This window comes from Eimeria tenella, genomic scaffold (assembly GCF_000499545.2).
Source record: "Eimeria tenella Houghton genomic scaffold, Eth_scaff25, whole genome shotgun sequence".
NCBI classification, from domain to species: Eukaryota; Apicomplexa; class Conoidasida; order Eucoccidiorida; family Eimeriidae; genus Eimeria; species Eimeria tenella.
In genome coordinates, this window is record NW_013542365.1 from 132,206 (window position 1) to 149,132 (window position 16,927).

At 52.1% G+C, this 16,927-nt stretch overlaps 2 protein-coding genes across 2 annotated transcripts; both read right to left on the reverse strand.

Annotated features, from left to right (window-relative positions):
* Position 1: 1 nt before the first annotated feature.
* ETH_00024735 (leucine carboxyl methyltransferase, putative) lies at positions 2-4,596 on the reverse strand (the record flags this gene model as incomplete). The annotated part of the gene is made up of 12 exons (XM_013375058.1): positions 2-61; positions 176-265; positions 479-572; positions 1,091-1,152; positions 1,304-1,414; positions 1,662-1,725; positions 1,853-1,920; positions 2,068-2,114; positions 2,276-2,319; positions 2,505-2,578; positions 2,965-3,287; positions 3,840-4,596. The coding sequence occupies 12 exons, from the start codon at positions 4,594-4,596 to the stop codon at positions 2-4; spliced, it is 1,794 nt and encodes a 597-aa protein (XP_013230512.1).
* A 1,778-nt stretch (positions 4,597-6,374) lies between these two features.
* Positions 6,375-15,003, reverse strand: ETH_00024740 (zinc finger (CCCH type) protein, putative; the record flags this gene model as incomplete). The annotated part of the gene is made up of 11 exons (XM_013375059.1): positions 6,375-6,446; positions 6,812-7,043; positions 7,180-11,358; positions 11,596-11,883; positions 12,107-12,182; positions 12,347-12,464; positions 12,630-12,728; positions 12,878-12,968; positions 13,137-13,220; positions 13,426-14,413; positions 14,514-15,003. The coding sequence occupies 11 exons, from the start codon at positions 15,001-15,003 to the stop codon at positions 6,375-6,377; spliced, it is 6,717 nt and encodes a 2,238-aa protein (XP_013230513.1).
* Between the last annotated feature and the right edge of the window lie 1,924 nt (positions 15,004-16,927).

The window sequence follows — 16,927 nt, forward strand, 5'->3', positions numbered from 1 at the left end:
TTCACTGTTCGTCACCTCGTTCGAACACGCCAACCAGACTGCTAAGCGTTGACCCTCCCACCTGAGCAGCCCAGCATACAGTGTTTCCTGGCAGAAGAATTGCGACTTTCACGTCTTTCCACACCGTGCGCCAGGTGCAACAACGCATTCGCATATGCATGATGTGAGCGCAAACCTGGGGAGGCGCCGGGCGCAAGAGGACACCCAGGAAGTAGTGATTCTGAATTAGCCACCACTCCTCCAGCTCATCAAATATTTCTAGAGCCTGGAGAAATAAGGACAGAAGTTCGTGCAGCCGCTGCGAGTTGAAAAGGTGACTTGTCAGCCTCAGACTCTTTTAAGCTTTATGTGAAGGCATACGCACAGCATCTCCTTGTCTGCACAATTTTGCGTAACTGAGTGAAAACGTATATGCGCATAAGTGAGTTGTGAAAGTGTTTGTATCAACTTGTGTAAAGCATGCGCATCGAACGTTTACCTGCACGCGGTTTCTTTCGGACTCGGGGAGAAATTTATCGTAAACTCTCCGCATGTCCGCAAGGCTGCACTCGGGCCAGCCTTGTTCAGCAAACCTAAAAAGTGGGAAGCAAGCAACAGATGAATCACTTCATTTACATATTTAGTTGTACGCGTAGGCGCATCGATTTTGGGTGTAGCACAGTTCGTTTAACGGATTGCTTACACAACTCGCATATTTCATTTTACGGTGCAGATGACGAACATATTTAGGACGTCAATTACGCGCGAATGTGCAAGGAACTAGTGTGCAGCCATGTGCATACATGTTCGGATCCCCCACTCCCCTATACAACATCGGAATAGACTCCTCTCCCTCGCTTACTGTGTTCTCGAACACCTCGAGCTATGTAAAACTGTGGATGAACGAGTACTGCTACAGCACTGAGGTACACTGTCTCTTACGTTCGAGCGCGGTCAGAACGAAACAGCAGTTCAGCTACCCTGCCGACTTGCCAACTACTCTCTCTCCCCCGGAAAGCATGGGCACTATCGCCGGTCATAACAGGGATACGTAAATGGGTTGTTTTCCTCATAAAGTGAGGAAGAGAAAACTGACTGCTGTGCCATTTACCGTTCCCGCTGTGAGTTCAGCGTAGGGTACTTCCTTATAGTCAGCAGCGGGCAGTTGCGCATCTGTAAGCACCGAACCAGATCCCTTGTCTGGTCTTAAAATCACAAATAAATTATGTAGACCTAGTTATAAGGCAGTATAGTTGGGGTAAATAATCAATAGGCTAGGGCAGAACACTTAGGGGGACTCGGGACACTTGAAGTGTCTCCTCACTTGCAGGTTGCGGACCATCATGCGGCCGAAAGGGTCGTCTGGATTAAACTGCTCGTATATGATGAGGGCGCTAGGGGCTAGCGGCACGGCTGCAGATGCCCAGCGCAGCACCTGAACGTAAAATTAGCAAGATGACAGAATTCGAAGCCATATGCTGTCGACGGCACCGTAGTCACGGAGGACAATCCAACACAGGAAGAATCTAGCAAACAGTAGCTACTCGGGAACCTGGCTACGAGGACCCACCGTTATTACTGTTTTTACTAGCACTGTAGTAGTTTTCTTCGTAAGTATCTAGCAATGAGTCGCTCACTGTTTACCCGTATAAGAAATACAACTGCATGTTGGGCGAGCTCACCGCATCTGCATCTTCAATACGAAGGTAAATAAGCACGCATTCGCATAGAAAGAGGGTTGGCAGACTGCAGACAATAGCGGCGCAGACACAAGGGATAGGACGCAACAAGCTCGGCCATGATGTCCGTGCACTTCTGTTGACAGCAATCAAGAAAAGAAACTGCACTTGTGGTCGGCTAAACAGATACCCACTCTTCCCTTAAGCCTGCATTCTTCATTGCCGCTTTCAGAGCGTTCACATCTCGCATGTCCACCGCGACCTGCGAAGGCAACAGCAACAGAACGGCCACACGCATATCGCATCTGCTGTTATGTCTACTCTTCCAAAAGCTGCAGCCCAGTATACGCGGCCAAAATATTGGAAGTAGGAGGTAGAACAATGGCTAAACAGTGGTAAGAAAACGCACCAAGCGATAGCTTTTCGTGCGCAGTACACAAGAGTCGACAATTGCTGCTGAAATAGCACAACAGAGCATGGAGCTTAGAAAAGACTTCAGCAGAATGTGGTGGGGCCATCTACTTATGCCCTGCCGCCCAACCGTAACAGCGCCCCCTAAGCCTCAACAACTCAAAAAAAAATCTTGAAGCCTCAACGTTACAGGAATTCTGACACACTTGACTGACAGGGCGCGCCAACGCACTCGCGCAACTCCGGAACCCTAAGGTCAAACACAAGCACTGAAAACTGGTGCTTTGAACGCAAGCAAACGTACATATATTATGGCTACAGATGTAATTGTATATATACCCGCAAAGGTAAATATTGTTAGGTGTAACCTATATGTAGTCGGGGGAACACAACAAAAACTAAATCGGGAAAAGGGATAAGAATAGGGGAACAAACCGCCGGATAACCGCCGCTTTTTCCTGACAAACATCTGGAAAGTCAATGTCAAACGCAACTGTGCTGCCTTGGCGCTGCAATCAGCATTTGCAAAGCGCAATTGCACAACATATAAACAGGTTGCACTCACCGGAACTTGTGTGCGAGCATGTGCACCCATGCAAGGGCGCAGGGACAAACATACACAAACATACAATGCACATACTGGAATCCTCGAACACCCAGAAACAAAAGAGGCACCAAACAAGTATTCAGAGGCTATGTAGACGACACATGACAGATAAATGCACAAGTCGATCACTCTTGGTGTGCATCTGCCTATGCATGGGAAAGTGCATGCGTGCACGACAGTTATTTGCATCCATGACGCCAATGATATGAATGCAAGGTGAGGCTGCAGCAATCCACCTACATAAAACACTGGATAAAGAAGCAAACTATTGGACAAGGAAGTACCTACCGCCAGAAAGAAAGCAGTAGTATCTGCCCCAGCTCCTATGTTGACAACTTGGGCAATAGGGTTGCCTCCCTTTCCATTCATGCTATCCCTTTCCTGACCCACGCACTCTGCATTCTCCTGCGGTTGAAAGGTACACCTCGCGCCCACTGGGGGAACCACAGCAGTAGTTGCCGACTGGCCTGAGGCATCCCGATTACTGCAAGAGATTTCGGCTTCGGCCTCCCTGGCTGGCTGCCGTGACTGCCGTTTGGTGGCTAAGCTTTGAGCGTCTTCTAAAAACGATTTAATGAGACGGCGAATGGCCTCGACTCGTGAATAATAGCCTTTGAACAAGAAAGACATGATGAGCACATAGACAGAAACTTGAAAAGAGAGGAGTAAACAGATATACAGTTATGCAGGATGAGACAGCAAACCGCAGAAATATATTTGCGGAAAGGGATTGCATTGTCTCCCAATATAAGTACGTCTGCGGGTCTGTCTGTCTGGATCTCTATGTATCCTTATCCTTTCATTTCTTTGTTAATGTTTGACTGTTTGCCAACTTTCCTATCCGTCTACGACTAATCTGTTTTTCCCTGTCCAATTTATCCATTTGCTACTTCATAATTTTTCTCCCCATCTACATCTAGAGCTCTCGATCTAACTCCCCCTTTACGCCACGATTTCCAAATCCTAGAGAGCAACGCTTGCCTATGCTAATTCTGCATGGCTCCTAAACGCCTAAAAACCTACAAATGAGTTCGCCAGTAGTCCAATCTCTAAGTTGCGCACATGAATGTGGTAGGACCCCCCTACCTGCACCTCGGAGGGAATAGTAACAGCCAGTTGATACTCCCCCTACCCACTTGTGCATATGTTGTACTCTTTCTCACCTCTGTTTATGAGTGGCTGCATGCGTATTGGCTGCGTGACGAAATGGCTCAAAAATTCATCGGGGAAATAGCCTAGGAGGGCAGCAGACAGTTTGCTAGTTGCGGCATCACCACTGGTCTGCTTAACGCCAGCGCAGTCGCCACCCCAGCCGCTAGCGCCCCACCCCTCCACAGTTTCTCTGTCCTCCCCTAGTGGTCCAAGAGGCCGCGGGGAGTGGCAGAAAGAGCCTGATTTGGCTGGCGCCCTGTCGCCAATGTTTGCTGTAGCAGCGGCTGCTGTTGGTGACCTACAGACTCCTGGAGAGCCAAATCCACGCGAGTGGGTACCCAGCCATGATGAGTTCATCGCCTCTAAGGAAGCGCTGCCACATCTGCCGACCCCAAATGCTGAGGGCTCCTCAAATGCATGCATGTCAGGGAATATCGGGGGTTCAGTGCTCCCTGCATGCACCGCATCAGCGGCCCTCTGCACGGCACAGCCAAGAGGGAAGCCTGGTCTCCGCGGAAACGTATCGGTGGGAATTGGGGTAGGTTGGCGCGGCCGTGGAGTCCCCCACAAAGAAGCCAACGATGAACCCTGTTGATGCTGCAATGCGTCCACTTGCGAAGAGGTGGCTGCAGCAGCTGACACTGCATTAACGTCACGCAGAGGAGCTGTAGAGAGGTTCCCAAAAACAGCAGCAGAGCCTAGCGGCGGCTGAGCCGCTTTTGGAGAGGTGGGACAGCAGTGTGGCCATCCCTCCTGCCCTGGCCTCATAACGGAAAATACACACTGATAGAAATTCAAGACGAGAGGGAAATAGAATATATGATCAGTATAAAAGAAAAGCAGTGGTCTGCAGCTGTCGCACAAGATCTTCAGGAGGAATAGATCTGAATGTGCTTGCAGCTCACTTTTCAACGAATGGTAAGAAAGGTCATATTTTCAGCGATACTCTCCCCCTACAAAACACTGGCCTCCTAGGATAGCTAAAACCGTAAAGCTCGACTAATGTAACAGCTCAGAAGGCTAGATGTTGAGCAAATACGGACGGAGACACGATGGTAGGCAGAGCTGCATGCATGAAGGTCGGGGCCTACGTCAGAGCGGTGTCCTTGTTAGGGCTATAAAAAAAGTAGCTGCTTTATGTTGCACAGAGTAGGACATTTTGTAATTAGAGCTGTCTGAGAGGCAAAGACAAGCACATGATCTGCGCTTCGTGCTCCGCAGGAAGGCGTACCATCCGCTGTCTGGCAGGAGTGAATTCGTACCTGAATTCAGAAATAACTCTTTCTTCTATAGACTGCATCATGGATTTTGTAGGAGTCCAATTTCTATTCACAGAAGCGAGAACGAAGTCGGGCAATTCTGTTTTGTTCGCGCGCCTTTCGGGTGTGCACTGCGCAGGTCTTTTTCATCTCCACCCATACTTGTATACACTTCTACGAAGTGTCTACAGAAACTTATCTCAACCTTATACAACTCATTATGAGTCTTCGATCTGCTTGTGCAGGCGAGACTGTCGCCACAGAGGCACGGCGGCACGCGTGGAGCCTTTAAAGAAAGAGACCTTCTGTGACTTCGGGCGTTCCATCAAAGGGAAATACCCTAAGCCGCTATTTTCTGGGCGATACTAGTGTGGCGATGGAAAGTGGATGCTTCCTTCTTCACTATGTAATTGCAGTTCTTCACGGGATGCCACCTCAGCATTTGGTGTTGCTACAAATTAAACCTTAAAATTATTTCAGCGCAAAGTTAATACATAAGGATGCCCTGCAGGCGGTATGACTGCAGGGCACCTATATAAAATACAAAATTCTGCTGCTGAGGATAAGAGGGCCCACGCAGAAGAGTGTGAGCACCTCGAGTTACGATGTACAAATACTAACTACAGCAGCACAAGTGCAGCGGTCATACGATTTGGTTGCGCTGCCACGAAAACAGCTGCGGCGATACCCGAGAAGCGCCTCCGCTGCGGCCTAAATACATACCTCGGGCTCTGATGAGACAGACACCCAAAACATTTCACAAATTCACTTTAGGGACTGCTGCTGCCTCTATCTGCCCAGGAAGCCACTTGTTTAGTCAGCGCGTGTGACGGATAGGGCACCCAGTTAAAGCCCGGAAAACTAACAATAATAAAACACCTGAACAGCTTCTCGATTCGAAGAGTGGTGAGCTTATGTGCAGCTGCTGTGCGCTAAGTTTCATTTCGCGTGTACACAGTGCAGTACTTCATAGTGCAGTCAGCTGACCTAGATCATACAGCAAGAGTTGCACGTGTGATGAGCACCAAGCCCAAGCAGGAGGCATTAAGCACTCGTTGGGGCCACTGCCACTGTGCATATACACCTAAAATAGTAGAATTACCTCGCACAATATTAATTGCACAAGCAAATACTCGGACACCAAAAAAACTACCCTTCGAGCCTCGGCAGAAGTGCTTCAGGAGATGCCAGCCAGAGAAGCTGCTTGCATGCGCACGAGATCCGTTCCTCCCAACTGGGTAGCTAGCCTGTTAGTTTTGTACCCGGTGTTTCGCGTCTTTGACGGGTTTAGTTCGGGTCCACTTTGGCACCGCGAAGGGCAGGGCGTAGGGAGGCCAGGGACGGCGAAGCGTGCATCATCTGCAGAGTAAATGAAAGTATAAACAGCAAATATGCGTGCATTCAGAACTGCGCACACATGCAGGATGCTTGTTTGTATAGAGTGAATGCTCGCATACACAATCGTAAGCAACCTATCTGTGGGTGGCTGCTACACATTTGAGACTCCCCGGGCGTTGCATCTTTTAGTCGTGTATCTACATGTATAGACGCATACTACACGGCAAAACCATAGTCAATACAAGATCTGTCAAATCAGAGGCGTATGCGACGGATAGTAAACTTATTTGCAACAAATGTACGTTGTGTGCCTGCATCGCGCCATAAAGAGGGAGATGATGTACGTGCGCGAGTAAAATATTTTCACTTTAGCCCATTGTGCTGACCTCAAGAACGTCGGAGTCTGTGCGAGCCAACGTGAAGACCGCCAAAATAAGCTCGGGGGCCTCCAGCTCCACGTGATGCGCAATCACTTGGTCGGCATGCTGCACCAGCAGAAGCATCATCATCTGCTGCTGCTGCTGCTGCAGAGACGCGCTCAGCCCCACCTCTTCCAACAGCAGCTCAACTTCGTCAGAAGTCAGCTGGCTACTGAAAGAGAGCCACCGTTGTCGGAGACTGGAAATATAAGGACAAGACATAAGAACCCCACATATCCAAAAGCATAAACAGCTGCAGTTGCACGTACAGTACATGCCACTATCAGTTTTTTAAGAGTAGACAAACTCTGTCGTGCACTCATGTCCTGACTTACAGGTCGATAATACGCATAAGGTTCAGTGCCGGAGGGCCGGCGACGGTTGTTTCTACTTCAGAAATATATTTCCGCGCCTTCTCCAGCAGCCATGACTGTCCAGTACAGCTAACGCCTTGCAGATGCCCAGACAGCTGAGTTCCCCATGCACCTTCTGTGTTTCCGTGTTGTTGCTGTTGTTGCGGCACGTGAGCTAGCGCTAGCGCCACCTGCAGGAAGCAGAGGCGCTCTGTGCTGGACCAGAAGAAAGGGTGGGCAGCGCATTGTTGGCTGTGTGGCGCATCGGCGGAGTTGCATTGCCAAAGGGTCCTAAGGAGGTCGTCAACGAGAGGGGAGTTGCCAAGCCGATGGTTAGCTGTGGTGCCTGTAGTCAGCAGCAGAGACACCAGCTCCCCTAAAACAGCCCCTAAGAGGCTTTCTCTGGGTTTGCTGCCACCGCCAACGCTGTTGCTGCTGTCTGTCGGCTGCAATGCAGCCCGCAGGATCCGTGGTGAGGCCAAGTCAATGCAGACGGATATCTCGCCCTCTCTTCCCACCGACACAATGACCTCTTCGGGCAACACCGAAAAGAAAAAATTACATCGCGGCTCCATATATCCGTGAGCAACAGAGTGCAGATGCTGCAAAAGTCCGTATGCCTCAACTACCGCGTCGCAGACCTTCCGAACCAGTCGACGCAAGCTCTCAGACGGAAGCGAGGACTGCAGTTGATCTTGCTGCTCCTCGGAGTTATTGATGGACCGCGAAAGAGGCCAAAGCATGCAGCATGGGCACGGCCAACAACCCCCAGCACGCAGGGCTTCTCGGCAGGTGCCGTGGTGCTGATGAGCGCAAAGCGTTGTAGCCGCCGTGCCTGCTGTTGCTGCTGTTAGCTGACATAGATCTTCTACTTCTTCCCCGCATACACAGCATATTGTTGCCTTCTCATGTTGCTGATCGCATCCCTCCGTTATTGCTTCACTAAGTGCGGAGTTTAGCCCATGTACGTTTCCCTGGACGAGTTCCTGCAGACTGCTGACCCACAGAGCCTCTGCTGCCTGTGCTTGCGCAGGGGGCTCCAGATATACAGCACCTGCTGCATCTGTTGCCCCCGCAGGTGCATCAGCCAGTTCAAGTTGAAGTGTATTGACGCATCGCAGGATTCCTCTGATGCTTCTTGAAGGCGCCTGCGCCTCCGCCAGGAGCCGGAAGCCATAGAGTATATCCTTGTCTTGGGCGCTTACAAAGCGTCGGAACACTGCTGACTGTTCTTGAGGCGATCCTAAACGCCAGCTTCCCGAGTTCGACCACAACGGCATCTGTAGCTGCGGCTGCTGGTGATAGTCTGCAGTGGCTAATCCAGTGGTATAGCGGAACACACCGGAGGCACCCAACAGTTGCTTCCATCTCATTATAGCCCCAGTTTCGGCTTGTATAGAGGCAAGTTTCAGTGTGTGTTCTTCCTGTTGTAGCTGTTGTTGTTGGTGTTGCAGCTGATGGCTATCCCGCAGCGACGCAGTGTCTTCACAGACGACGAGCTTGGTTGGCGGTAGCGAAAGGAAACCTGGGGGCCCACTGCACTTGTTTGCAAGCGTCTCTAATACTGCAGTTGTCGTGGTGGAGGTTGCTGTGTCATGCGCATCTAGTAAAACACATACGGAGGAAACGGTGGAGTCTCCCAGCTCAGCCCGAGCCGCCACTGCTTCTCGCAGTTCACGCAGCAGTAGCGGCATGCTGACTGATCTCTCGCCGTCAAATGCTGGCTCCAGCGAATCGCCCCAGTGTAGATCCTCGTGCATGCACTGGAGGCTATAAGCTGAGCATGTGGGGGAAACGACCGCACGAAATTCATCTGCTGAGAGAAGCCGCCTCTCTCCTCCGGTTTTCCCCGCACCAAAGGCAGGCCCTACAGGAAGTGGCGCAGCTAGGCGTCCCGAACTTGCTCTCTCATCCTGGTGTTGCTGCTGCTGCTCTCTTCCAGTTTCTGGGCTTCCGTCCTTCAACAGTGCCGACCAGTGTTGAAGACGCGACAGTGGGAGTGAGATCACGTGACGCAGCACTTGACCCATAAGGGCACTTGGGGGCGGTCCGACACAGAGATGCAGGAGAAACAGCCGCGCCTTAGCAGCCACAACCTGTTCACTGGCGCAGTAGTTGGCGAGTTGGACGCAAGCTGCACTCAACTCCTCTTCGTTGGAGTGTATGTACAGCAGAAACACACAAGACCCGCATGCTGCTGCTTGCTCCAGGAGCTCCGTTATCTCTTCGGTCCCGTTAGGCTGCTGTTGGAAGCTCAATGCGGCACCCGCCGCCCTCCAAAAGGCAAAGCCCCCATCACCATTGGCGCCCCAAGACACAAGAGAGTAGCCAGAGAGTCCAGTGCTATTCTGCAGCTGCGCCTTCAGGCTGTCAGATCCTGTTGACCCGTGCAGCAGGAGCAGTTTCGGGCAGGCCCGAGCGTTGACCAGGCGCAGCGCCAGCCGCTGCTGATGAGAGTGGTTCGCAGCTACAAGGTAGACCGACGCCAGGTGGGTCCCCAGCAGCCGTGCAGAAACACTGCCTGAGATGAGGCTGCAGGCAGCAACAGACAGCCCCGTGCCGATGGGAAAGGACAAAGGAGGTGTTGTGATTCCTCCTGCCTGTGGGTCGAGTCTGTCCAGGGCGGAGGCAGAGTCGAAAGCTACCAGTTTCTGTAGGCTCATGGAGCAAAAAAAGCTTTCTTCACCGGAGTTTCCCAACCCCTGTTCCTGTTCGTACAGCAGCTCTTCGGTCTGCTCAGCGACAAGTGCAGGAGAGGCCATTTGCTGCTGCCGCTGCACGCCGTAGCTACTGCTGCTGCTGCTGCTCCTGCTAAACTCATCTTCGGTTGTTGGCTGGCAATACCAGTGGAGAGTTGGAGGTGGGATCGGTGGCAGCCGAGAGGCCGATTCTGACAGCTCCTCTTCGCTCGACACAAGGGCAGCCCCCTCTGCGCCGTGGCGGGGAGAGCTCGCGTTCACACTACAACCGTGAGACGCTCTGCCAAGCATTTTCAGGAGCACGTCAGCCGCGTCGTTGCTGCTGCGGTCTTTTGGCGGTCTCAGACAGGAGCCTAATTCAGTGCCCTCACCTATGCAAAGCTCAGGCTTTGTTGTTGCCCACACACCGCTGCTGTCAAACAGTCCAACACTGCAAGCTGCAGGTGCGTCCGTGCTGCTCCCATGCTGCGGCTCCAAGGATGGGATCACTCCAGCGTTGTTGTGCCGCACTTTCAGCAGTTCTGGTGGACTTGGCGCCGATAGTGATTCAGCCTCTCCTGGAGACTCCCGCCAAGGGGAGGGGGCCAGGAGACCACTGGGAATTGCAGCGCTGCCATACAGTCGCTCACCTTGCTGTTGTGCGCGAGAGGTGTATGGACATTTTATCGAATCGTGATTAGGAAAGAAGAGACTCGATTGCCCTGGTCCTGCGGGGCTCTCCCGCACCGGTCGGCTGGCGGAGGAATCTGCAGGTGACTCTTCTGTGATGTGCTGCGCAATCCACGAATTGTAGGGAGCACGACCCGTGTTGTTGTCTGGCGCAGTCAAGCCTGCTGTAAGATGTTGCAGGGCCCGCTGCTGCTGCTGCTGTTGGACAAGCTGCTGCTGCTGACCGAAGGGCAGGCAGGATGTGCCGCCGCCAGGGCCAATATCGAATTTAAAGTTGTCTGCTAAGTCAGCCGCTTGAAAGCTTTGCGGGTGCATTTCTGTTTGCCACTGAGATGATCCCATATTCAGACCCGAGAGGTCTGCTGCAATGGAGATCGCCTGAGCCTCAGCAAGCTGGTCATGCTGCTGTGCCTGTTGGTGCTGTTGTTGCTGCTTGAAATCGGAGCCAGGAGAAAACGCCGAAGCGGTGTTCCTGTTAACTGTTTCCTGGAAACTCCCGCAGTTTGACTGCCGCTGCATCACCAGGCGCTGCATTTGCTGCTGCTGTTGCTGCTGCTGTTGCTGCTGCTGTTGCTGTTGGTGGCGCTGGTGGTCGTTTTCCAGCCCGTAGCCGGTAGGCGTGTTTACGGCTCCAGTGTTTGATTGCTGTTCAAGCAGCCGCCGTCTAAGGCCAGACGCAGGCGACTTCAAAGTCGTTGCTGAAGTGCCGTCGCCCTTTCTAGGGCCTCCACTGCGCCGATTGCTGTTCGAGGCATCAGGGGTTGCCATTTCCTTTCTTGCATTTGTCTTGCGGCTGAACCACACAGCCAGAAACACGGAGAATGCACCGCTTTCGTCCGTGGAATGTGTATACGTGCATCCGTATGTGCACGCATGTACAAATGCTTGTAGAACATTTCACGTTAAAATACATGCATTGCAGACAGTAAGAGCTACGGCTGCAGCGAACAGCCGTTGCTGTGCTTTCCTCCAAAGTCGTTGACGAACCCCAAAGGGTGTCTGCACCTCAGCACAGACATATCATCTGTACCTGGTGTGTCCAAAGGCTTCAAAGTCGTCGAGATTGAAGAGGGGAGGTCGCAGGAATTGAGGTTGCAAAGCTGCACTTCTTTGGGGCGGCAGTGGCGAGCTGTAGTCAATGGCCATCCTCACGGGCCAGCGGCGCTCGCTAGCTTCGTGGTAGAATGCACAAAGAACGCCTCGAGGGCAACTGTTCCCGCTGCGGTCCTTAGACCTGTAATCCATGCACGGCATTGTCTTGTAATAAGATGGATGGTAAAGCTGTTCCTTGCTTCCATGCGAGTACGGGCAGAGGGTTCTGCGTAAACAACAGGAGTTGAATGATACGAACGCAGTTGTGTTCTGCCGTCAACAGAGCTCAGTGCCGCCCTGCATAAAAGATTTGGAAGACAAATGTCTGGAGTGCGTGCAAATCAAGAGTCACAAGGAAAATCCCGGATTCACGTGCAGGCAGGAGTCGCGCTGGCTCCTGACAGTATGCCACTTAGCTCAGCAAAATTAAGAAACCCGTTTTGACTTACCCGTGAGGGCACCGTCTACTGTAGTCGGCGGAATGGACATCCTTATTCCAGGCGGGACAGGGCTCGCTACCGTAGCCTGAAGGTACGCATACTTGAGCATATAGAATGCATCGATATAGACCGTGCCATTTCATAACCACTGCGCATGAGAGCAGCTGATAGCTAACGTACGTATTTGTATCCCTTCTTCCACACAGAAGCGCAAACGTTTTGCAGATGGTCAGCTGTATCCCAACTTACCAACTTGAGGCGACCGTCGGCAGTCCTGATACGTGTGGGCGTAGACGCATGTATACCAGTCGTGTTGTACTCCGTAGGGACACCATACGGTTTTGAAATGTTGCATGAAGAAGTCACTCTGCAAGAGCATAAAATCACAAGCAAAATCCACGTATCGCCATCAACTTCTTGGTTTCATGCATCTGTGGGCAGTTGAGGCTGCCCATGGGCTAGTACGGTTACTCCGAATCTGATAAGTCACGTGGCTTGACTAGGTTGTCCGTCGCGTTCTTGCTGTACTTACCGATGGGCACGTTTCCTCCTGCACTGTAAAAAGGGGTGCGCGGACCTCCTCTCGGGTATGCGCAAAAGCGCAGAAGTGTCCTCTACCGCATCTTTCAGTCTGCAGGAAAAGGAACAATGCCAGGGATACAGCAGCTGAAGTCAAGAGCATATACCTGTTACTCTTGCTTTCAAGCTTTCCATTGGTCTACGCAGGCAAGCAAACAATCAGCAGCCTATCAGACAAGCAAAAGTCTAAGGAAGTCGTACTCCGTTTCGCGTGGCGTATGATGAGCAGAATCTCTGTTTAAAGATACTCGGATGATAGAGGAGCTCGTGTCGGTTGTGGCTTTTGTCGCAACTTCGTGCAGAAAAAAACATACGTGTGCACATTGAGTCAGATTGAGTCCCAAAGGCTGCACCAAACGCTTTTGCTTGGCAAGTTCGTAATGCACAGCAAATACACAGCAGCATCCCTTGTTCTCCCTGCCACGTTTAATTAGCTGCGCAGTGCAGACTGCAGACTTACGCATCTCCCTTGGAGCACTGCAGCGATGAGGAGTCTAGGTCGAAGTGCTCTTCGCATTGTTCTGCTCGATATGTGACAGGAAATCTGCAGCACCAAGTAGCGCACAGCACTTAAGCCGTCTGCAGTGACACGCTGAAATCTTAAATTCCGAGACCCCGATTTTCTAACAAACTTTTCTGTTCACTCGGGGACAAATGCAAAGCGAGCTGCTCTGACCAGCAAACAACGCGTGTTGTGACGCGGAGGATTTGAGGGAGGATTCAAGGTTTGCATGTGTCTTTCTGCTTACCTTCTTTTGTCTCTGAAGTTATGGTAAAACGGACAGTATTTCTTGTCATGAGACACAGAGTGTTTATGGCGGCAAGGAAAGACCTTGAAAGAAGACAGGTTCAGTGACCCGTCACTGTCGGGCCAGTTGAACGCCAGTCGAGTGCTTTTTCCTCCTGACGGTGTAACCGCAATCTCTTCCACTCCTTTGCCGCTGCCGCTGCTGTTGCTGCCTGCAGGGGATGGGGGCTCATCTCGGCTTATTTTCGCGACGTGCATTGTATCTGAGGAATCAAGATGCGACGTCAGCTTCGTCTTGAAGCCGCTGCTGCTAGGGCTCTTCATCAGCATGTTTACACTGTCATGTACGGGTGAGCTGCTGCCAGTCATCTCACACAGAATGCCGCAGTCTGCGCCGCTGCAGCATCCTGAGTTGCTACCACAGGAGTCTTCGACGCTGTTCACTTCAGTGCTACTGCTGCTATACGCCCTGCCGTCTTCCGGTAGAGCCTGTTTAATCTTCTGTTGTGCCTGCCGTCCCTCCTTTGTTGTGCCGCCTCCTGAGTTCTGCCTAGACAGCTGCTGCTGCTGCTGTTGCCTCTGTTGCTTTGTCAGCTGCGTCTTTTTTGGCGTTTGCGGCATGTTACCTGCACATTGTTGCTGTTTTCCCTTTGGTCTATCAGAGTTTTGTCTGCAATTGCTGTCTGACGCCAAGCCTGTCTCTTGTGTCTGTTTCCCGTGTAGGCGCCTCAAGTGAGCATCCAGCCCATATGCCTCCGGAGCCCTCAGGCGCAGCTCAGCTATCGATGTAGCACAGTGCCAGGCGTTTTCTGTGCTGGAGGTGATTAGCTCCGACCGGAAGCGCGCAGGATGCAGTAATAGCTCCTCTGCTGTATGACAGAAGATGCAACTGAGGCCAGATGCGCAGTTGGCTCCTCCAGTATCGAATGAGTAGCAACGCCGATCCCAGTAGAGCAGCCGCCCTGTAGCTTCGTCCACGGGGGGGCGCCCTGAGGAAATATGGCACAAGGAACGCTCTGCACTGCTAAGGTCCATATCCCCGTCCATATTATATTGGGCAGTGTAGCTCTAAAAGGCATTCAGACTTACGTCTTGGGATGCCGTTGCTTATTTCTCCTACGAAGAGCGTCTTGAGCCTCAGTAGTTCTTGGGGGCTCTCAAGTTTTTCGTCCAAGACAGGCAGCGAGCAGAGCAGCCTAATTTCCTCCTGCAGCCGTTTCTCTTGCTCGTAATTTTTTTTGTCTGATTTGTTCGAGTTACAGGAGAACGCACTGGCATCTTTTGGGCCCCCCGACTTGTTACTTCTCCCTCGTCCCTCCTTCCCGTGCTTTTCGGCCGAACGTGAGGTTCCCCCTCGGCCCTTGGCTGGCACTGTCTCAGGGAGCTCTGCAGGCACGTTTACCTTGGCTTTACCGTCTTCCTTCAGCGCGCGCGCGGCCACTGTACGGTACGAAGTAAACCCTGAGAGAGTAGCCTCCCTTTCCAGTGCTTTGGAAGAGGGTTTCGAGGGTCTGCTGCCTGAGCTCAGCGCGGCCAGGCCTGCAGCGTGCAGCGCTTCTCCCGCTGCTCCGCCTTGCATCTCGTCAGATTAAGGTAACTGACGTGTTTTTGCGTGTGTGTCTGTCAAGTCGCGAGGCTCGCGAGCTTAGCTGTGTAAATAATCAATTGGTACAATTAAATTCCCTTGGATTCTCCTAACAAACCTCGTGGCGCGGCTTGAGGCGCCGATCTATAAAACCGTTGGAGTGCCTGCGATTTCCTCGCAAGCCCAATCAAACAATACCACTTTTGCCGATCTACGACAAACGCACGATTGGTCCCACGCGAAACAAATCTGCGCAACGAAAGGCACGCTGAAAACAGAAAGCGCAACCCCCTCCAAGGAGACCACTGGGCCTGACTACGCGGCAAACACCTAAAGCCGCCCACTGAGTTCCCTGGCCTTTACGGGATGCAAAAAACAAAGTGATAGCCTCCGATATGCGGATGCGATGCGATTTAAGGTCTCTTGAGGCACTCAACCCACAGCTGACGCCGGCAGCAGATGAAAGGAGCGCCGCTCCACGATGTTTACGGCCGACCTAGAAAAGCCACTGCAACTGGCTGCGGTTTCCTGCGCTTTTAGGCAAATAAACAGGTTTATAAAATCCTTTGCGGTATGCGATGACAGCCGTAAGCGCTGCGGGCGGCCGCGTGAGGAGCCGCGACGTTGCGCAGCGAGATGACTGCCTAGCCGTTTCTGTCTGCCCTGGTTTTCTCAGCGATGCTGTGGGTGACCTGTTATGTGGCCCGAAGCCTGTTCAGAGATCCGCGAAGGTCTCGTGTTGAATTTCAGCAAGATATAGGATAGGGTTTGGTTGTTGAAAGCACCTGGTGCCGCAGTGCGGCTCGTGAGACACGGCCAGCCTGTGAGGAGGCGTGACATGACTTCCTACGACCAAAACGTATGAAGACGATTGTACTGAAGCTTTAGAGAACCCGCAGAACCCTTGCCGCAGCCCGTCAGCCTGTGTCTATGGGGCGCGACCCGTACACCTGAACGATCTGACGTTAGTGGTCTTGCCGCGGGTGAAGCTAGCGCGGACACAGTGTCTATTGGCAGTTGCTTGGGGCTCACATCCACTTAAATTGGATACATAAGAAGTAGAATGACTTCAGTTTGAAACAAATTTCCGGATCGGCGGCTTCACTTGCCTACTTTGCCTGTCCTCGGCCGGCGCCCGAACGAGTCCGGCTGTCACCTCGGCGCCGATGGGTCACTGCTGAAATCCCGCAGGGGCTTTAAAAATTGCCCCGTCTACCTGAATTAAACAGCTAGAAGGCGAATGCATGCACCCACGTGTGTATTCCGAATCGATTGCCGGCACTTCGCGGTGAGCTGTCGGCTGCCGTCGCTATTGCGCAGCCAGTTGCCGCGGTGCAAGACCACGCACTACCCTCTTCGAGCTCCAACAGTTCTAAATCAAACAATGAAGGAATGAATTTAAGCTTTCACAAGTAAATTTGTCGGCGCTGTTCCTCAAGCGGCGAAACTGGGCGGACGGCGAGCCGCTCGCAGAAGTCGATTGGCGGGGGGCCGCGGCGCAGGGGGGAGCTGATGTGAAACCGCAGCAACAACAAAACAAGATGAGCACAAAATGTGCTGAAAAAACCTCCCGAGGGATAGACAAAATAAAGCAAATAATTTAGTTCAGCTTTCGGCTACGGTAACTTCAACTGGCCGTGCCGTCCGAAGCCTACCACCTGGCAGGCGGCAGCGGTCGCTGCACAGGCACGTCTAGTGCTGCCTGACAATGCAGCAGTGATAGCTACAACCCTACCACTGAATAATGTAAACTTTTTTCTATCAAAGTAATATGTTTGTGATTTGGAAACCAAGAAACATCGTAAGTATCGGGAATAATGAATTTTAAACCGAGATACAGCAGCGACGATTATGAACTACGGAGCTGATCGCCCAATGCTCTGCACTGCGCCGTGCCAACCATACCGTAATCTGTGCT